This window comes from Cuculus canorus, chromosome 3 (assembly GCF_017976375.1).
Source record: "Cuculus canorus isolate bCucCan1 chromosome 3, bCucCan1.pri, whole genome shotgun sequence".
Classification (NCBI taxonomy): Eukaryota; Metazoa; Chordata; class Aves; order Cuculiformes; family Cuculidae; genus Cuculus; species Cuculus canorus.
In genome coordinates this window covers 118956542-118979243 of record NC_071403.1, presented here as the reverse complement: position 1 = coordinate 118979243, position 22702 = coordinate 118956542, and the positions used below count along the sequence as shown (strand labels likewise).

At 42.0% G+C, this 22702-nt stretch overlaps 1 protein-coding gene across 5 annotated transcripts in view; it reads left to right on the top strand.

Moving 5' to 3' along the window:
* The window catches only part of ITSN2 (intersectin 2), an 89960-nt gene that overhangs the window by 18852 nt on the left and 48406 nt on the right, over positions 1–22702 (top strand). For all 5 annotated transcript variants that reach the window (XM_054061192.1, XM_054061191.1, XM_054061189.1 and 2 more), the window contains exons 3-6: positions 15752–15844; positions 17531–17594; positions 20881–21044; positions 22321–22518. In XM_054061192.1, the coding sequence (XP_053917167.1) occupies positions 15752–15844; positions 17531–17594; positions 20881–21044; positions 22321–22518 (519 nt within the window). The remainder of the gene's footprint in view (positions 1–15751; positions 15845–17530; positions 17595–20880; positions 21045–22320; positions 22519–22702) is intronic.

Sequence of the window (22702 nt, the reverse complement as noted above, 5' to 3'; positions counted from 1 at the left end):
TAGATTCAGGAAACTGACTCTAATTTAACTCAAATCACAACATATACTAACCGCAAACAACAGCTAAAAGGATAAAGGTTTTTAGAGGTTAAAATGCAGTCCTACTTAATTTAAGTCCATGATCACTGTCTGTATCACAGTGCAGGAAGAAGTAGCCTTTGCTGCTGTGAGATTCCTTCTTTAGAGCTGGACAGCAGTTGCAAGGTGTTGCTGTTCTCCTAACTCCCCTTCTTTTGTAGGCTAGGTATTTTCATCCATGCTGATACTGGATCCTGGTTTGGGGAGATCGAAACTTGATGGTCCAGGCGGAACAAGGAGAGCAGTATTTACCGATCAGTATCTTTCGCGTTGTTTCCTTAAACACCATCGGAATTTTTGGGCTATGCTTTTTTATTTTTTGTTTATGGTTTTGTTTGTCCTTGCTCTTCCTTCCCACCACCTGTTTCCTTTTGATATAAATTTTGTGGTCCAGCAGGAAAATACCTCTGATAAACTGGGGTGCAAAAAAGTGATACTTGTAACCCATTTCACATACTTCTTAGTCTTCATAAGCCAAACAGGATTTTATGCTGCTGTGGACAGGGAGAGGAGACCTTATCACTTTCCACAACTGCCTGAAAGGAGCTTGTAGTGAAGTAGATGTTAGTCTCTTCTCCCAAATGACAGGATAGGATGAGAGAAAATGGCCTCGAGTTCCTCCAGGGCTGGTTCAGATTACACATCAGGAAACATTTCTTTACTGAAAGGGTTCTTGGGCACTGAAATGGCTGCTCAGGGAAGTGGTGGAGTCACTATCCGTGGAGGGGTTTAAAATACAGGTAGATGAGGTGTTCAGGGATCTGGTTTAGTAGTGGACAGGTACGGTTGGACTCAATGATATCAAAGGTCTTTTCCAACCAAACAATTCTGTGTTTCTATTATGCTATGAACAGAATTGAGTTTTGTGCCCCTGCACTTAGGTGAGTTGGATGCTAGGAGAGACATGAATGGGTTGAGCGAGATCCTGGTTCCAAAATTAAAGCACTCACTAAGAACTGCTAAGTTCTGCAGCATCTTCTCTGTTAAAGTCTGCCTCAAGATTTATGGTCTGAATTCTTTTGAAGTAGGAGAAGCCCTGGTTATCACAGTTGAGTTAAAAACTACTTGAATGCAACCTGACTCTTAATCTTGTGCGAACTGTAGATAGGGAAACTGTAGTCTTGCATATCAACAAGAGTAGATAAAGATAGTAAGCTAAATTAGACCTTGCAAAGAAGATGTCGGAACTTGCTTTCCCATCTAGAAGAAGGAAAAGGAAAGAATTCTATTGTATCCGTACTTATGAATTTATCCTTCTTCTCCCTTTTCAGTGTTGTCAGTTGATACGGAACAGAGTTCCTATGCTTGAGTCAGAGAGGCGTTTATTTTCCAGTACCGCAGCCTGTGAAAAATTAGGTTTCCAACTGTGTGTGCTGTGTTAAGTCTGTTCTTTAATCCTAACAAGTCAGAAATAACACTATAGAATTGCAGAATATGAAATGCCTTATTCATATTTAATTATGAGGATAATATGATTCACACAGAACATGTAAGAAGAAATCTTGGAAGGAAGGAGTAATTTGACATGGAGATGTCCCTGCCCATGGCAGATGAGTTGGAACTGGAATCTTCAAGGTCCCTTCCAACCCAAACCATTCTATGATAAGTGGAGCTAGGTTTTAACAAAGGAAGGTTACACCTTCTGCCATCTTCAGTAACTAAGTTTTGTAGGCAAAATGTAACAGATCCCATGTTTGGATTTCATTAGGGAGATGGATGCCTAAAAGGGAGAGAAAATGCAAATTTTAGCCTAGGATGTTGTAATCATAGGATTACAGAATAGTTTGTGTTGGAAGGGACCTTGAAGATCATCTGTTTCCAACTCCCCTGCCATGGGCAGGGACATCTCCACATCAAATTACTCCTTCCTTCCAAGATTTCCTCTTACATGTTCTGTGTGAATGGGGGAGTCACATCTTCCCTGGGCAACCTGTTCCAGTGCCTCATCGCTCTCATCGTGAAGAAATTCCGCCTTATGTCCAGTCTAAATCTGCCTCTCTCCAGTTTATACCCATCGTCCCTTGTCCTATCACTCCAAGCCTTTGTAAACAGCCCCTCTCCAGCTTTCTTGTAGCCCCTTCAGGTACAGGAAGGGTCACCATACAGGTCACTATAAGATCTCCTCGGAGCCTTCTCCAGGCTGAACAAACCCAACTCTCTCAGCCTGTCCTCATATGGGAGGTGCTCTAGCCCTTTGATCATCTTTGTAGGCCTCCTCTGGACCTGTTACAACAGTTCCATCTCCTTCTCATGGTGAGGATTCCAGAAATAGACACAATCCTCCAGATTGAGGTCTCCCAAGAGAGGAATAGAGGGGCAGAATCATCTCTCTCGCCCTGCTGGCCACAGTGGTGATGTTCTTAATGGTCTTAATTTTGACATGTCTTAGTTGTTATTATTTATGGTGACATCATCAGCAAAACCCAAAGGTATGCTGGTTAAAGCAGTTGATGACACGGACTTGGGAGTATTTTTTCTGGACAGAATTATACAATACAAACTGCGTATCATTGTTTGAATTTCATCACATTTCTATTGGGCTGTCTTCAAATAGCTGTTTAGTCATACCATTGTGAGCTAGAAGAATTTTTGTTGTGTGCTGTAAACTCAGCAGTTGGCCATGATGAAGGAGGAAGAAAACCGGATGTATTAGATGGTCATGTAATAATTACGTGATTCGAGGGAAAGGAAATGCTTCCTAAAACGTGATGGGTGAAATAAGGAGTACTGTGTGCTATTACATAAGACACTGGTGAGACATCTTGTGGGATATAGGGTGGAATTTGGGTTATCAGCTTAGGAGGGGAAAAAAAAACGAAAAGCGTTAATAGATGCAGAATTTGACTTCGGTGTTGTCTAGGAGAAATGTTGAGAGACTATCAAAGAACCATAGGATTGTAGGATGGTTTGGGTTGGAAGGCACCTTAAAAATCATCTAGTTCCAGCCTCCGTGCCACAGCAGCCACACCTCCCACTGGACCAGGTTGCTCAAAGCCCCATCCAACCTGGCCTTGAACACAGCTTCCCCAGGTTTTCTGTAGCCCCTTTCAGTACTGGAAACTGCTCTAAGGTCTCCCCGGAGCCTTCTCTTCTCCAGGCTGGACAATCTCAGCTCTCTCAGCCTGTCCTCAAATGAGAGGTGCTCCAGCCCCCTGATTATCTCCATGGCCTTCTGTGGAGTCATTCCAACTGCTCCATGTCCTTCCTGCGCTCAGGACTCCAGACCTGGATGCAGGACTCCAGGTGGTATCTCACAAGAGCCGAGTAGAGGGGCAGAATCCCCTCCCTCACCCTGCTGGTCACGCTTCTTTTGATGCAGAGATTATCTTTGTTACCCTGGCAAAATAAAAAGCTTTATGATTTTTATTTGATTATATTTACTTTACAGTAAACATATTTGCTCTTTATTTTTTCCTATTAGAAAGAGAAACATTAAGGAGGGAAAATAACTTTTATTTAAGTACAATGTTAGTACAAGGTTAAATAGAAATGGATCAGCTGTTGGTACGCAGTCCTGTGAGCAGTGATGATCTGGAACATGGTCAAGGAAAAAGTCTGGTTGTCTCAAGGCAGAGCTTGCGTTTTAGGAAGGAATTAATGTATTAGAGTTTCTTGGAACAGCAGTAGTGTGGACATGGTGACCTTGGAAGTCCCGGGATAATAGTGAAGATTGGTGTCAGATCTTCGTCCATTGACTTAATTTAAGCCTATAGGTGCTTTGTCTTGCTTTGTTAGTATCACATGTTAACTTTTATAAGGTAAGATTACTGAGTGGAGAGCCCAGGACACTTTTTACCTGGAATAATGATGCCGTAATGCAAGCTGCTTTATTTCTTTTGGGTGGCCATGAGACATCCTGGTGATTTTTTTTAAAAGTATATAAAAACCAAATCAGAAAACCACAAGAGGATCTACAGATACTTCCCCAAAATGGAGCCAGAGCCTGAAATCTTACGAAGGGACACAGAAACCCAGTTTCAAAGGGCTTTAACCATTAAAATTTTCATTTCTTTGACGGGTTAGCTCCAAAAGTTTGGGAAATGTAGTACTTCATTGAAACTCTTTGTGTAGTTGTTGCAATTTGGGGTTGATGAATGTTGTGTGAAGTGGTACCATCTTAACGTCTACAAAATTTTATGTCATCTGTGATCGTTGTGGCCGTAATGGACGGTATTAATTGGTATTGGCAGAATGAGTTCAGGTTTAGCACACTAATTATAATGACAAGAATAAACACAGTTTTAGACATTGTTGTCTGTCAAATGTATTTATATAATGCTGTGTTATTTTGCTTAGGAATCTTCTACATTCGGGCTTTTCAATATGCTGCATCCATTGTTTAGGACATCTGTTGTTTCTCCTACAATGGAACAGTAACTAAATCATAATTGAGATAGAAGGGTGAAACATAACAGAGATGAAAGAATATCGCTGTTCATGGGAGTAGTGTTCTTACAGGTACCTTCAGAGAAAAGATGTTAATAACTTTAAAACATTTGTGGGTTTGCTGGGAGTGAAGTTCTTTGTGCGCGAGTCTCAAGGACAGGAAAGATAAACTGAATATCGAGCACTGTCGTGTTTTTTATTGGAGTTGCTTAGAAGTTATATTATTTTTTTAATAAAACTGTGTGTTTTGAGGCAAGTATGAACATTTTCCCGTGTAGTTCTTCTCACAACCTTAGTTTTGTGTTTAACTGTGATCTCAGTACAGTTTTTGTTTCTGTAGGAAACTTATTCCCTGAAAGCCTTGGTTTCACTGTTCCTGAAGGGCTCTGCATTTGTTAACACTGCGTGTTCATACTTGTATAACAGTATGGCTTATATTTCCTTGAGAGCCACAGGAAAAATGTTTTGTGCAGCAAGTGATGGTGCTTTCGTAACACTATATTTCACAAGAAATCTTCAAGCTTGTGGGGGGAAAAATACAGATGTGGGTAAATGTAGAAACTGCGTGATACGGATAATGTGGGTTGGAAGGTCAGCAGGATTAGTCCTGTTATTTCTCACGCTCTCTATATTCCAACTGGATTAAGAAATACATGGATGGTGCTTTTTAACTTAACCTGAAAAATGTAACTCACAATCTGCTCTGATCACCTTTCTGGAAATTAGCCGCACTGCTGCTGCCAGGATCTGAGATGCGCGAGGCTCTGGAAAAAAATAGTTAGACATGGAGTAAGGATACAGGTCTTACGAGGAGTGGCTGAGAGAGCTGAGGTTGTTTAGCCTGAAGAAGAGGAGGCTGAGGGGGAGACCTTATTACTCTCTACAACTCCCTGAAATGAGGTTGTGGAGAGGAGGGAGCTGGGCTCTTCTCCCCGGTGACTGAGGACAGGGCAAGAGGGAATGGCCTGAAGCTCCACCAGGGAAGGTTCAGGCTGGATATCAGGAAAAAATTCTTCACAGAAAGAGTCATCGGGCACTGGAACAGCTGCTCAGGGAGGGGGTCGAGTCGCCTCCCTGGAGGTGTTTAAGGAACGGGTGGATGAAGTGCTTAGGGACATGGTTTAAGGGAGTGTTAGGAATGGTTGGACTCGATGATCCAGTGGGTCCTTTCCAACCTGGTGATTCTATGATTCTATGATACCTGTGAACAAGGTGGCCAAAGAGAGAACGTGGCTCTTGTGTTGAGGGAGATGGAACTAGGTGATCTTGAAGGTGCCTTCCAACCCAAATTATTATTTGATTCTATGATTCTGTGATTAGAGCTGTTTGGTTCAGAGAAGAGACAGCCGAGTCAAGAATGTGATAAACATCTGTAAAGCTACCATACTGTAGTAATAGGTAGATAATATAGGTAGCAGGGAAAGAACATTCACTGTTTTCTCAGAACTGAAGAGGGAAGCAGTATCTAGTGAAGTTACTGAGCTTAGAGCAGGCAAAAGAAAATCGGTTGGTTGGCTTGTTTGTGGTTTTTTTTCTTTTCTTTTTTTCGCCTAATGAACAACTTAGTTTTGGGACTCACAGTCGCAAGGTGCTTTGGAACCAACAGCTCCAAATACATGGAACAAAGGTCAGTGCCATGACTACTGGGGCCTTGGGCAGCCTGATCCAGTGGGAGGTGCCCCTGCCCATGGCGGGTGGGTTGGAACTGGATGGGCTTTAAGGTCCCTTCTAACCCAAACCATTCTGTGATGAAATGCAGAGGGTTTTCGTGTCCTTCTGGCTTAAGAAGTCTCCCAAGTTGCTGATTTCTGACAATTAAGAGGGTGTAATACTCAGAGAAGAACTCTGTCCCTGATGCTATTCTGTAAGTGGCCCTATGAGCCACCGTGGAGGCAGGATTAGGGACTGTGGTATAAACTGATGCCAAAGGTCTTATGTTCACAAATTAGACAACTTTTAGTTTATTATATTTGAAATCAAACTCCCTAGTTGCTGGAAAAATAGTATTGTATAGACACTGGATATGCTTGGCAAGTTCTCCTAATCAGTAATTTAACTTAAAAGGAATATAATTTAAGCAAACTCTTGCTTTTGTTACCTTTGTGGGTTTTTTCCAGCTTTCCCTGTGTGTTTTCTTTCTATCAGGGCTAGAAATTACGGAGAGGAGGGTAAAAAAGTTGATCAAAGGAACAGAACAGCTTCTGCAAGAGGTGTAATTACATTGCCTAGGACCTTTCAACTTGGAAAAGAAAGAGTGGAGATAGTGGGTACAGTCGATGTCACCTTCTCAAGGTCATTCATTATTTGTTGGCAGTGGAATGGTGATTGGTCTCTGATAACACAATAATTAACCGGTATGGAATGAAAATACCATTGGCAGGTGTCAGACAAGCAGAGCACTTTGCACAGTGTCAAAGAAACCACGAAAGCCATAGGAAGCTGTGGTTCATAGAATCTCAGAGTGGTTGGGTTGGAAGGGTCCTTAAAGCCTATGCAGTTCCATGGGCAGGAACACCTCCCACTGGCTCAGGCTGCCTAAGCCCCATCCAACCTGGCCTTGAACACCTCCAGGGACGGAGCAGCCACAGCTTCCAGGAAAACATTTCTTCCTAATGTCTAATCTAAGTCTCCCCTTTTTCAGCTGAAAAATATTAACCCTTATCCTGTCACTTCACTCCCTTAGAAACCTTCCAAAAGGTTACTTGGAATTTCCTTAAATGATTAGAAAGGTGCATTTTTCTTCCATTAATGAGGTACAACCTCGTTCGGGAGCTGCACTGGTGCCTGAGAAGGCATCCTAGGGAAGTACCGGCACAGCTTGCCTCAGTCTGTCACTCTCCTGGGACCTTAACGAGGAGAATATTCAGTGCGTCCTGGCAGGAGTCATTACTGTGTTTTGTTTCCTAAATTATCTCCTAATTTATTTTTATTCCACGGATTATTCAGGAAATGTGGCTTTATTTTGTTTTTCTCCCACCCTTCCTTTGTATTTTTTATTTTTTTTATTTGGGGGTTCATCTGTTTTCCTGTTGCCTTTCAAGTCTGTATCCCAGTTGTCTGTATAAGCCATCAGCCTTCCTTCAGGTCCCGGACTTCCTCCTCAAATCTGAGAGTCCGGAAATGTCAGTCTTACTCTGATGGATAGATAATGATGGGGACTCTTGAATGGTTCCAGAGGAGGCCACGAAGATGATCCAAGGGCTGGAGCACCTCTGCTATGAGGACAGGCGGAGAGAAATGGGGTTGTTCAGCCTGGAGAAGAGAAGGTTCCAAGAAGACCTTATAGCGACATTCCAGTGCTGAAAGGGGCTCCAGGAAAGCTGAGGAGGGGCTTTTTTCCAAGGGCATGGAGTGATGGGACCAGGGGAATGGCTTTAAATTGGAAGGGGGAGGATTTAGATTAGACATTAGGAAGAAATTCTTCCCGCTGAGGGTGGTGAGTCCCTGGCCCAGGTTGCCCAGGGAAGCTGTGGCTGCCCCATCCCTGGAGGGGTTCCAGGCCAGGTTGGATGGGGCTTGGAGCAGCCTGGGCCAGTGGGAGGTGTCCCTGCCCATGGCAGGGGGTGGGACTGGATGGGCTTTAAGGTTCCTTCCAACCCAAACCGTTCTATCATTCTATGTTGTTGGGTAGAAAAATGGGTTTGTTTCATGTGCTGTTAGTAATTCCACAATGACAAGCAATTTCAATTACATTGCTTTTCCAGAATTAGGCAGAAAATACTTTAATATTTATTGCTGGTGTGGAATCTAGATGTGGAGAAGGCTTAGATTAAACCAAGTCTGTGTCCTAACTTTTTCTTGTAAGAAAAGGAAAAGTTATGTTAGCTTTCAAGAGTAAAGTAGGCGTTTATCAACATTGCAGGTTTCAGTAATTGCACTTTTTGGTGAGAAATTTCATTAAAGCTTCAGAAAATACTATCGAATTAATTGCCGCAAATTCTACGGAAGACTAGTGTAAAGGTGATGTGCTAACGTGCAATTGAGAGTACAGAGTACTGTGATATATATGCATTTCCTAATGTATTTTTTACATTAGTGGAGCTCTAACAATGCTTCCTAAAAAGATTTTTTGTTGGGTTTTTTTTTTTTTGTTTACACAGCTTCAGGTAGAATTGCTGTAATTTTTATGTCTGTTCTTCTGACTTTTTTTTTTTCATGCTTTGGTTTTTGCTTTATGTTTCAGTTGAGTCTGGCAGTAATTTAATTAAAAAGGAGCTTCTGAAAATAGATAGCCATAATGACATAAATGATTCTGTGACTTTTAGCAAGTATGGAAATGTAATACTGTCCTGTTACTATAAACTGATAGTTTAAGTGCTTTGGAATCATCAAGTTGTGCTGTAAAATTCGGAAAACAAATGAAGCTTTACTGTTAGCGTGAACTAAGCTATTATGTATCTCTAAATTGGCTTAGGGATTATATTAATTCTAAAAGCAAGGATTATGTTTCTACCTTGAGATCACTGCATGGCATAGAGATGTTAATATTCGTCCTTTACGGACAGGTTTTGTGGATTGAAGTGGAGGGATGCCTGCAGTATCCTCAGACAATGTACTGCGTCAGGTGGAGTTCTGCTCCTGCTGGTTAGGCTAATAATATTTGTTATTAGAGAACTGCTGAACTTAAGGATTTCCAATATACCTGAATATTGAACCAAAGAATCATAGAATGGTTTGGGACCTCAAAGGGACCTCAAAGCCATCCGGTTCCAAACCATGTCCATGGGCAGCGACACCTCCTACTGGATCAGGCTGCTCTAAGCCCCATCCAACCTGGCCTTGAACACCTCCAAGAATGGGGCAGCCACAACTTCTTTGGTCAGCCTGTGCCTGTGCCTCACCCCCCTCACAGGAAAGCATTTCTTCCTAATATCTAACCTAAATCTTCCCAGTTTCAGCTTAAAACTGTTACCCCTTGTCCTATCCCTGCACTCCCTGATAAAGAGCCCCTTCCCAGCTTTCCTGTAGCCCCCTTTAAGTACTAGAAATCTTATATTTAATGGAGAAAATATGAATTGTACCCTAAAACAGGATGTATCTGCTGGAGTTTTGTTAGCATTTCTGTAAGCATGCTTTTGAATTAAGCAAATATTTCTGGGCCTCATCCATGTAGCCCTGTGCTTGCCTGATGCTATTTAACAGCCTCAGTGCGGGTGACAGTTATTTGTGGATAGCACGTCAGCGACACTTGAAACCTTAAAAATTTATTTTTGTTTCTATGGCCAAAAATTCTCGTAATTTTAGTGAAAACACAAAATGAAGGAGAAATTTGTTTCCCTCTGTTTCACGAGCTTTAGCGACAGGTTGTTTCCTTTAACTGTGTGCGTGCAAGCAGCTGCTGAAGTTGTTGTTAAGCATAGACATACCCTTAGCCTGGAGGAGAGGAGGCCGAGGGGAGACATCGCTCTTTACAGCTGCCTGAAAGGAGGTTGTAGCAAGGTGGTTGTTGGGCTCTTTTCCCGAGTAACGAGTGATAGGATGAGAGCAAATGGCCTCAAGTTGTGCAAGTGGAGGTTTAGACTGAGTATTAGAAAAAATTTCTTTACTGAAAGGGTGGTGAAGCATTGGAACCGGCTGCCCAGGGCAGTGGTGGAGTCACCATCCCTGGAGGTGCTAAAGAAATGTGTAGATGTAACAGTCTGTGACATGGTTTAGTAGGCACGGTGGTGTTAGTCTGACAGTTGGATGATCTCAGAGGTCTTTTCCAGCCTTAATGATTCTGTGATTTTTCCTCCAGCAGTTAGAATCAGAGTATCACTTCAGTTGGAAAAGGCCATTTAGATCATCGAGACCAACCATACGACTAACACTGCCAAGTCCACCAGTTGCTATGGTGTTGCTTAATATGCTGAGAGCCTCTGTGAAGCATTCCTGTAGGACAAGCAGTAGCAGAATTAATGTGTTTGTCGTGGAAGAAGGTTGCATGTGGCTCCTGCTGTGGCCTAAGAACATAAGAGCTGGAGGGAATAGGAGATTCATTCCTCAAGGAAGAGCAGGTGGTACTTCAGGATGGACACGAAGCCACCATAGCCGTAGCTCATAATGTGTCTATGCACCTAAATGAGAATAAATGCTTGTTATCAGTAAGTATTTTCTCCTGTGTTTGATATAAAGAATTAACAACAAAGGAGGGAAGCAAATATTGAAAATAGCAATAACACTGATAAGGAATCTAGAAATTCAGACTAATGAGAAAATGTTCTGTGTGTTTTCAGACTCCTGGAATGTTTACTCACCACTAAGGAAGAATTAGAAGTATGCTTCAGCCTCTCAGTTGAGAGCGTTAAATCTGATCTGTAGTAAATAATTCTGTGGTAAATTTATCTACAAACACAGACGGCAGAAGAATGGAATTATTAGATTTATCCCAGTATGTCTTATACCAAACAACTCTCTGGAGGCTCCTAATGGGAGGCAGTAATGCAGTTGTTGGTTGCATTACGGAAAACCCCTTGTGGTGCAGTTTGAGGCACGCAGCTGCATGTTGGTGTTGAAATCTCCCCGTCTTTAAACAGGGGGATAAAATATTTGTTCAGGGTCATTATGAAGCTTAATGCTAGTTTTTTGGATGGCTAAAAGGGTGGTGGTGGTATAATCACTCATCTTTGTGTGTGTGCAAGGAATGTGTTTTCAATTTAGGTTTATTACGTCTGTGCAGTTAATTAACTTTATAAGTTGTAGGAGCATCGTTTTTATTAGAGAAAAAACTAGCAACACTCATCAGTGAAAAATACACACATTTCTTTGGAGAAAGTGAGAAATGTCTTACGGTTTTCCACAAGTGAAAAGTCGCCTCTGACCTTTACACTAATAGTACTGCCCTCAGTACAACTGCCTTTTGCCTACAGGTAGTGATAAACAGACACAGAGGTCTTGCTGAGCGCTGGAGGGGTGGGGATGCTCAGCTTGGAGAAGAGAAGGGTCCAGGGAGACCTTAGAGTGACCCTCCAGTAGTGAAAGGTGCTCCAGGAAAGCTGGGGAGGGACTTTTTTCCAGTGGCATGGAGTGACAGGGTGAGAGGCGATAGCTTTAAATTGGAAGGGGGAAGATTTGGATTAGGCATTGGGAAGAAATTCTTCGTGCTGAGGGTGGTGAAGCGCTGGAATGGGTTGCCCAGGGAAGCTGTGGCTGCCCCATCCCTGGAGGGGTTCCAGGCCAGGTTGGATGGGGCTTGGAGCAGTCTGATTCAGTGGGAGGTGTCCCTGCCCATGGCAGGGGTGGGACTGGATGGGCTTCATGGTCCTTTCCAATCCAAGCCGTTCTATGATTTTTAAGGCCATTTACTTTTTTTCCTAGGATTGTGCTTTCTTTTCTCTCTTTCAGTCACAGCTTACTGTTCTAAGGAAGGAACAGTGTTTATTTCCGTTTCTGATATTGGCAGCCCATCAAAGCAAGCCTTTTATTTTCTTCAGAAGATTATCTGTCTGATGCAGTCTTGTAAAGGCATTTCTGGAGCTGTCCTACCAAATTCCGTGATCCTGCCTTAAACAGACCCTCATACTCTCTCATAGAAAGTTGTCTTTTATTTAAAACTAGCTTAAAGGAACAGAAAATGCTTTAACCCATGACATAGCTACTTGTTTCCAACACTAACAAATTGTTAGTGCTACCACATTGATGTCTATATTAATACCTGTTACGTGAAGGTGAGGTCAGTACGTGTTTTGTCATCTTCAGGGAAGTTGTGGAGGTACATTAAATTCATGATGTGTAGCACAGGGTTGTTTGTTTGGGTCTTTGTCTTTCTGTATGGACTTTGTACGTCAGTAGAATCCACGTGTGACTTCAAACTCTTGAATGTGTTGTAGAGCTGTGCAATAGGCAAATGAAGGTGCTTTCTCTGTTGGATTCTCCCAAGCTTTGCAGTCTGGTATAAGGAATCAGCTGAGATGCTTCTGGACCTTGAGTCCAAGTTTCCTATGTTGGATCTCAAGAACACTTGCCAGTTCTGACCTTTATCTGCAGTCTTCTTTGGAAGTACCAGCCTTCTCTAGAAGAGATAGTTTGACATCTGTCTTCCGAAAAGTGTTACTAAAATAGAAGTGTTTCTTCATAAACAGAAAAAGCAAGTGATGGCAATAGTTACTCTGTTCTGGGGAGAATCTTTGTGGAGAAAACATCAAAGTTCAGCATTTCCTGAATTTTGATTCCTAAAAATACAATGTAATCAAATATAGAATTAACTTCATCGAAGTGGGTCTTGCCTCATGTACAGACTATGAGATTGCCAAGTAACCTCTTCTGAGAAATAATGATTTCATGAGGTATCTTCTGGTTGGAGAGATTGTATTTTTTCTCCTCCAATATTCTACCATCTACAGTTGGGAAGAAATCACTTGTCTCATGAAAATTTCAAGGGAACTTAAGTCAGAAAAGTGGTAGCGTACTATTGATTGGCTGCAGCAAAGCCTGTCATGAGAGCCTGTAGTGGCGACTGTGTTTTGATTGCTGATGTTGAACTGATTTTTAAAAGTATTGTAATTCAATGCTACCTGATGCCAGCTCAGAATCTCTGGGCTGCGAAAGGTTCACCACTGTGCCAGCAAGGAGGTGGGTGCTTCTTGCTGCATCCTGTGATCAGAGAGGTGTCTGCAAAGAGAAATGCTTGCAGTTTAGTTTTTTGACTCATGTTTGATTTGCCATGAGTAAGGACGGGGGCTGTGAGGAATGAAGAACGGTAATGATGTCTCCAGTTAAGATTAATTGTTCTTTTTGGCTACATCTTGCTTATGGGCAAGATGTTCTTCAGCCCTGTGTTTGAAGGCAAGTTAGTGCAAAAGAGTGTTGGGCTAAGCCAGATAAATTTAGATGACATTTTGGATGGCCCATGTTTCTGTTTGACTCTTCCTGCAGCTTTGCCCTTTCAAGAAAAGGAGTAGTCTTCCCTTTGTCACAGTATGATGTGCCCAAAACTGGGTTTGTTGTAAACCAAGGAGCATAATTTTTCTCAGCAAGGATGCTGAGTGGCCAACTATACTACTGGTGGTACCTCTGAGAAACAACCAAATATTCATGAGAGTTGTAGCATTTTTTAATGGTGATCGCACAGGGGAACGGAGTTTCGAACTAGTTTTGTCTGTGGTAAGTTTTATTGTGATGGTCTCAGTTGTGCTATAAGTAAACAGGGCAGTTATTTTGAAGAACGATTTCATGATGCGATTTGTGGAATTGGCAAGACCTTGTGATTCCTGTTGTTCAAAGTATTCATTTCAGATAGAATCATGTGGTATTTTCTCTCGGTGTTTTGATCCACGCTGTGGATCCCTGCATAGATATTGAGTAGGTTTTAATTATTATTCTTTTAAGAAACATTTTCTTGTCCGATGATGATTAACCTGTATTAGTAAAATAAAGACCTGTTCTAGTTAAGGCTGAAAGTGTCAGGCACTCTCTCTTGAATGAGTTTAGGTTAAAACTTAGGTTTCTAGGACTTTATTCAGTTATAGATAAGCCCCAAAAGTCTCACTTTTGGACTGGGAGTGCTGTGTGTACTTGGTGATACGATGCTTTCTAGATTCTAATTCCTGCTAAAAGAAACCTTTTAACAACATACTTAAAGGTTGTATCCTAACGCCCTCCCAACTTTTTGTCATTCATATCCGCAATGAGTTTCTGGGTTTTGTTTTTAACTATTTCCATTTCCCTTTTAAGCAGCAAGGGTAAACATGTCTCCTTAAGAAAAGACATTAGGTCTTCTTGGAAAATGCGTTTGCAAATATGGATTAACATAGAATCATAGAATAGCTTGAGTTGGAAGGGACCTTAAAGATCATCCAGCTTCAACCCCCTGCCATGGGCAGAGACAACTCCCTGATGGGCAGGGACACCTCCCACTGGCCCAGGCTGCTCCAAGCCCCATCCAGCCTGGCCTGGAACACCTCCAGGGATGGGGCAGCCACAGCTTCCCTGGGAAACTCCTTATATCTAGTCTAAATCTGCCTCTCTCTAATATATAGCCATTGTCCCGAGTCCTGTTACTCCGTGCCTTTGTAAACAGCTCCTCCCTGGCTTTCTTGTAGCCCCTTCAGGTACTGGAACATAGACAAGAGGTGGTGAACGTCGTTAATATGTGATTATTGGCTTGTGTGTCAGCTTGCAGCCTGTTAGCTTCGTTATTACTCTGAAAAACGGTGAAAAGAGCTGTTGAAATTTTGTAGATTCAAGGCTTTGAAATGAAGTTTATAGAAGGAAAGGGGAAGCATTTTATAGTAGATTTCGTTCAAAGTGCTGTCGTTTTTCAAGCAACTTGTTAATATCTTATTAGAAGAATTATTTAGTCCCTTGACAGTATTTAAAGAGCAGTAAAATACTTGAAGGGGAGATTAACAGTTTTTTGGAAGTTGTAATGCTCAAAAGAATGTATTTTTAAAGGTAGGGGTTTTTTTTTAAGTAATGACCTTTTAATGCTGTTTTGGGGATTTCCATTCAGAATTTTGGCTAATCCTTGCATTCATTGACTTGAAAAATTGGATATTTGTCAAGAGCTTCCCGACTAAAACTTCCTCCTACTTAAAGACCAAACCTAATTATTTCTGGCAAACTGTTTTTCCTGCAAAGGACACACACCCTGACCTTTATACAGCAGGTTGGAACGCTTCTGAAAGTCACCCTGCTTCTGCCTGCTATATCAGCCCAGCTCTGTAAACATGATTATCTCCTGCTCTTTCTCTTTGTTACTTTGAGGCTGTATTATTTGATACTTTTGTTTTAAGCATTGAAAAACAGTAAGTTGAAATTGTAAAATTAAAGAAAAGAAAAAAACCAAACCCAAAACGACCCAGAATGTCATTCCTTTGTCAGACAAAGCCAATGTATTTTTGTTGGCGGTTGCAATTTTGATTTTAGAGTATTGGCAAGACGAAGCGTGACTCTTTGGCAGCTGTAGGGTGCGAGTCCTCTGCATGAGAACCTCTAAGTGACATTGAATCCATTTGTTTAGCGCTGAACCAGGAGATCATTTGGCTCACACAGTGTATAGGGAGCAACGTGCATCCTGCCCAGGCTGAAAACAATCAGCAGTGGCAGGAAACTGCTTTGCACCAGCTTTGAAGGGCGACAAAGCTTGTCTGCGAGCCGAGGGTGAAGCAGCCTGGCTGAGGAATTGTCTCGGCACATCTGTGAAGCAGGTCTGGGTTTCATAACATCCTTGCCAAACTGGTAGGAGCTGGGTGTGCCCAGGTCTAACTTAGTCTCTCCAGAAACCAAGCTTCTATTTCATAAGTGACGTGCCTTATTTTTAACAGCGTTCAATCTTTTCTTTCTGGTTTGTTTTTTTTTTTTTAATTAGGAGGTCCAAACATATGGGCCATCACCTCCGAAGAGCGGGCCAAGCACAACAAGCAGTTTGATAGCCTTAAACCCACAGGAGGCTACATTACAGGTTGGTCCGAGATTCTACATTACACATTAACTTCTCTGTACACATAAGTATCTTTGTGAAACAGTTTGAAAACAACAGCCCATTTCTAGCCCTTTGTTCTGTGACTAATAACCATGCTCTTTGGGCAAACAGCCACTGGTTATTACTAAACTTCTACAAGCTTTGGGCTCAAGTCTGGCACAGGAACACTCTTCTGTTAACCCCATCACTTCTGCAGCCAGCAGTTAAGTGCTGTCATTCTGTCTAGCTTCAAAACCCAGAGTATCGGGCAAAATCTGCGTAGATGGGAGGCTGCCAAGGAATACTTAGAGTAGCTATTGTGGCGAGTGACGCCAGAGACAGCAGAAGTGGCTCTCTTCTGTCTGAACAGTGTTAGAGAATACTGTGCTGTTAGATAATCTTTGTTTTGGGGGAGGCGGCAGGGAGAGAGAGATGCTGACAGCTTGTCCTCGTTAATGACTGCTTGAAATTTATTAACCCTTGGGCTTTCAGCAAGTTCTGGATAAGCCAAAGGCATTTTGCAGTGCCCTGCTGTCACTTCTAGTTGCATTCAGCTGCTTCTCCTCTGAAACAATTGGGTCATGTCGCTGTGCACCTCTGAATTTGCAGTTCTTAACTTTAAGAATCTGCTTGTGACGTGAAGAAAAGGTTCTCTTTCACTGTCAAAGCTAACTTAAGAAAGCCCTGTTCTTTGCGTACAAGGCGGCACTCAAGAGCAGCCTTACCTGCCTGACTTTCTACTAATGCCCTAGTGAGTGGCTCCACTGTCCTTGCTTTTGCTCATTTTTAATCCAGAAAAGACTGAAGAAGGAGTGGGAAGTTGTCTGTTTGGAACATGCATATCTGGTTAAATGATACGCTACTCCTGTTTTGGCCAAACAGCTCTGGGAGGTTGGTGTTTACTTTACCACCAGCTGAAAAGCCTACAGTCCCAAGGACTGCCTTTAGACCACATCCAGGCTCTTACCTGCTCGTGTATCTGCAGGCTTCATTATTTATATTGCAAGTGCTTGAAATGAAAGGTTGTGTACAATTATAAGGAAAGGAATAGCTGAAAGAATAACCTGAAGTCTTAGCTTTAAGCATCTGTTATTCACTCATAGGTGAGCACAAACACCACTATCTGTGTTCTGTTATGACTTTAACAGTTCAATCAGTGCCAACTGATGTGGAACTCGGTATGGAATTGCCCAACAGTTCCTATTTCCTTCCTGAAATACTGAAACAGAGAATAGTCTCTGGTGGAACAGAATATTATTTAGAACACAATATTTTCCAGTTTTTCTAGAGAGGCAGTGCTGCCCAAGTTTGATTGGATGAAGTTAAAAAATATCATGCACATCCTTTCCTGTAAAAGTAATTGGGTCAGGACTAAGTTTTCAGTCATTTTTACTACTCTGAATACAGCATCTACTTAAACTGTTGGCAGCTGCCAATTTTTGACCTGTTAAAGCTTTCTGTAGCTACTTGAATTCACTTCTCAGAGCAAAAATTCAGGATTACAGATTTTATGGTTATCTGACCATTGCTCTTACCAGGGAAGGAGTTGGGTGGTGTGAAACTGGAAGGCTCGGCATCCAGCTTGCTGGCTCCTCCTGAAAATCTGTCTCGCAACAGAATGCTGATGTCTTCTGAAAATCTATGTTTCCAGTGTAAAAGCCTGTTTGTCTGTCTTGTTTATCACAGGTGATCAAGCACGTACATTTTTTTTGCAATCAGGTCTACCATCTTCAATCCTTGCTGAAATATGGTAAGATATTCTTTACTATTTATTTGTTTCTTTGTATGTTTAAGATGGGTGTGTAGCATTCAAGTACTGTCTTTGGTATGTTCTGGAGTCCTCAGCGCAGGAAGGACGTGGATCTGTTGGAGTGAGACTAGGGGAGGCCATGAAGATGATCGGGGGCTGGAGCACCTCTCATACGAGAACAGGTGGAGAGAGTTGGGATTATTTAGCCTATAAAAGAGAAGGCTCTGGGGAGACCTTAGAGAGGTCTTCCAGTAGCTGAAGGGGGCCTGCAGGAAAGCTGGGGAGGGTCCCTTCCTTTATCAGGGAGCATAGGGATAGGATGAGGGGAAATAGTTTTAAGCTGAAGGAGTGGAGATTTACATTAGAGATTAGGAAGAAATTTTTTACTGTGAGGGTGGGGAGGCCCTGGCCCAGGTTGCCCAGGGAAGTCATGGCTGCCCCATCCCTGGAGGTGTCCAAGGCCAGGTTGGATGGGGGCTTTGAGCATCCTGGTCCAGTGGGAGGTGTCCCTTCCCCTGGCAGGAGGTAGAACTGGATGGACTTTAAGGTTCCTTCCATCCCAAACCGTTCTATGGTTCTATGTTGTGTGGTCTGAAGGAGGCTTTCAGCTGTCAAAATGGAGTGTTGTATGGATCATTGTTTTAATTTCATTAAATTTAGAGGAAGGATTGAGCCCGTGTGCATACCAACACTTAGTTAAAAAGCAATATCTTTCTAAATCTTTCTGTGATGTTACTTCAAATTGGATCATCCTGAACACAGCTACTTTAAACTATAGTAAGTGCTTCAAACAAAAAGTGATAAAAGTGAATTACAAGGCTTTCATAGAGAGAAGTGCCTGTTAGACTGCCGCAAAGGTTGTTGTTTAGCCTTGTCTTAATATTTTTAGTAATAATATGGAAAAAGAGATAAATAGTGGGTCAGTGAATGTCTGAAGCAAATTGAGTGATGTTTGAAATACTAATCGCCACAAAAAAGACAATAAGATTAAGTGTGGGAAAAACTATGTGCTGCTAAACTGGGAGTGGAAAATGCAGTGAAAGTTGAAAATAGGGAAAACAGTCTTAAGCCACAGAAAATGTTGGTAGAAAATCAGCTATAATACACTCTAAAATATCAGCCAGTGTTGTGATATAGGAACTGGGAAAAGTGCTGTTCTTTGCAGCATCCATGTGGTGGTTGAAACAGACTTTGTCATCTTTAACTCCTCAGTCTTCCCTAGAATACGATGTGTTGTTATCAAGATATGAGCATGCTGAAAGGCACGAAGAGAGGGCCCATAATAATTCAGAACAACTCACTTGTCCAAGAATATTTGGGAAACTAAATGAAAGTTACTTTCTTCTTCAGACACTTAAAGTGCAGAGAAAAAAAGCAGTAGGGAACTTTCTGCATAGGGCTTTAAAGTTTGTTACTGAGTAATAACAGAAAGAAGCTATGAAAGGGAAAATGTGGGTCAATATTGATTCTGTTTTGTTTTCTCTGAATTTTATTGACATTGCTGTGTCTGGTCCTCACACGAGTATTAACAAAATTTCAGGTTTTCTGTCTCACCAGAAGTTTTGTCTGCATTGTTAAATAGAACGGAAAATATACGTGAGTGTATTTGGAGAAGTGTCAAAGGAAGGCAGCGTGGATACTGGGCTTAAACAAACCCATGCTGTTTGTGAATGAATGCAGTTTTCACAGTGCAGTATGGAGCTGTCAGCAGGTTTCTGCATCCTCCCGTTTCAGATTCTTGTGCTAATTCCTTACAATACCAGACCCTGACTGAAAAATAATCGTTCTGACTAAAAGAAGAGAAAGCAGTGTAGCAGAAGCCTGTCTGTAGCAACAGGTGCATCCACTGAGCAGGAAACTACTGCTTTTCTAAGTGTCTTCTTACTTTCTCAAGTGTTAAATATTTAATACACAGCAACGCGGCAGCTGAACCCTGCAGGCGACTACCAAGCGAATTATACTTAATGCAGCTACACAAACTTTGTTTAGAAGTCTGGGTTGACTTTCAGTACCTCTAGGTTGGCAGACTAGAAATATTGCAATCTGCCAGCTTTTCAGCATTTGAATGTGGTCACAAAGTTGAAAATCACAGAATCATTAAGGTTGGAAAAGACCTCTAGGATCATCAAAGCCAACCATCAACACAATACTAACGTGTACCAGACCATGTCCTGAAGCACCATACCTACACATTTTTTGAAAACCTTCATGGATAGGGACTCCACCACTTCCCTAGGCAGCTTCTTCCAATGCTTTGCCACTCTTTCAGTAAAGAAATTTTTTCTAATATCCAATCTAAACCTCCCTTGGCGTGTCCTGGGGCTACTTCTTCTCATCCTGTCACTTGTTGCTTCAGAGAAGAGACTAACACCCACATTGCTACAACCTCCTTTTAGGCACTTGTAGACAGCAATGAGGTCTCCCCTCAGCCTCCTCTTTTCCAGAATAAACAGCCCCAGGTCCCTCTGCCGCTCTTCATAAGTCTTGTTCTCCAGCCCCTTCATCAGCTTCATTGCCCTTCTCTGGACATGCTCCAGGACCTCAAGGTCTCTCTTGTAGCGAGGGACCCAAAATTGAACACAGAATTCGAGGTGCGGACTCAGCAGGGGCACAATCACTTCTCTGCTCCTGTTGGCCATCCCATTTCTGATCCAAGCCAGATGCTGTTGGCCTCCATCGCCACTTAGGCCACTGCTGGCTCACGTACAGCTGGCTCGACCGACACCCCCAGGTCATTCTCTGCCAGGCAGCTTTCCAGCCACTCTTCCCCAAGCCTGGGCTTGACCATACAGCTATTTTTTTACCCAGTGAAGAGTAGACGTGTCTAAGCTGTGAGCTGCCAACTTTTTAGGAGAATGCTGTGTGAGTCAGAAGTTTCAGTGAAATGGAGGTAGGTGGCATCCACAGCCTTTCCCTCATCCACTAGGTGGGTCACTTGGTCATAGGAGATTAGGTTAATCAAACAAGACCTGCCCTTCATGAACTCGTGCTGGCTGGACCCAATCCCTTGGTTGGCCTGCACTTGCCTGGTGAGCATAATCAAGGTGAACCACTTTCGTGGTACCAGGGTCAGGCTGAGAGGTCTGTAGTTCCATGGATCCTATTTCCAGCCCTTCATGTAGATGGACATCACATTGGCAAGGAATCTAGAAATGGTTGCAATGAGTTTATTCTTCTCTTGAACAAAAACACTAAATAAATTTGATAGAAAAGCTTCTCATTAAGTGCAAAAGTGAACTTCGCCATTCTTCCCTGTGGACTTTTATTATTTTATTTTATTTTTAAGGACGCTATCAGACCTGAACAAGGATGGAAAAATGGATCAACAGGAGTTCTCTATAGCCATGAAACTCATCAAGCTGAAATTGCAAGGACAGCATTTGCCTGCGGTTCTCCCTCCTGTCATGAAACAAACTCCAGTATTGTCACCGCTAATGTCAGCTCGCTTTGGTACTTATGAATATATAATTACTTAGTGTTCAGAGGTAAAAACCCACAGTTAATTGCAGGCAAATACAAGCAATAACTTGACTGTGACAGTTGAGTGAATGAGCATGAAAACCCAAGGATATTCTGATTTGTTTAGGAAATTCACAAAGTCACTGTCATAACATTTTTGATAATTCCATACTTTGAAGACATTTATTAATAAATAAAAATTCAATTCAATTCTGTTCAATTTTGACATGAGGCGCAATAGGCCGTTGACATTTGCCATCTGACTTGCAGGCTGTCATCTTGTCTTGAAGGTCTTTTTTTTGTCTCCCTCCTACTCAATCGCATATTTATACTCGGAGGTTTTTGAAGTTAAACTTAGTAAAGGTCAGAGTTTTGGTAGAACGCTTAATTAAAATTATTTTTCAAAATCAATTGGATTGTCTATTTTTGTTCTATTATAAATTGAATATGAATATTATAACTTCTTTTTTCCTGTTCTGGCAGTGTTTGGGGATTCAGTGCATGCCTTTTGTTGTTTTGTAGAACACAACGTGTGTAACGACTTCAGCTGGAATACAAAATCAGTGCTGAAATTAAATGTATGCATATATTAATTACAGACATAGTTTAAAATGTCGGCTGGTCAGTCAGTCTTGTGTGTTTCCATACATGTGCCTACGTTTAGAGATAGCTGTGGTTGGCATACGATTGCTGCCTATTGACCTTCAATCGGAGCATCTGCACTGTTGTCTTCCACAAGATTCAGCCAGTAATTTAAGTGCCCTTTTTCGCTTCAGGCAGCTGCCTTAAAGAGACCGTTTGTTGGGCACAGGTGCCTGAGTATGGGCTTTTCACCCATACAGATTCTTGGAAGAGACTTAGTTCAGAAATAATATCAGCTTTGCCCTGTGGACGATTGTCACAGCTTTAGAGTTGCATTCTGATTCTTTTACAGGGCCCAGACCTGGAAAGGCTTGAAGAATTAGTTAGAGCTGCAGTTACAGAAAACTCGATCCTATTCTTTTTGTAAAATAGTAGTTAAATCTTCCTTTAGAATGAATTGCTTGTAAGGATTTTTTTTTTTCATTCATGTCCTTCAGTATATTTTCCACTGTGAGCTGTCTTGTCTAAACTTTAGACAAAAAGTCCATGTTGCAAGCATCTGTTTTAACTCATTGTATCTCTGGACTCAGGTTGCTTTTATGTAGTTTTTGCCTAGCGTAGTGGAAGCAATTTCTTGTTGAAGCCTCTGCAGTATTAAATTATGCATTGTTGGATTTTGCTCTAGGAATGGGTAGTATGCCCAATCTGTCCATGCCGACGTCTATGTCCACGATCACACCGTTAGCTCCCATGCCTCTGAGCTCCATGACTTCCATTCCTCCTTTGGTTATCTCTGCTCCCCTGGTGCCTTCTGTCAGTACCTCCTCGTTGCCAAATGGAACATCCAGCCTCTTGCAGCCTTTGTCCATACCTTTCTCTTCAAGTAAGTATAGTACAGTCCAGTACTCACTTTCAGACTTGTGAATCTTGCTTTCTCTATGGCTGATTTCAGACGGGAATGCCAGTACTTGCATGCGAGTAAACAAATAAATAAATAAATGTCTTTTTTCCTAAAGTTCATGTTCATCGAATCTGTTCTAACCAGTTTAATCTGAACAACAAGTCAC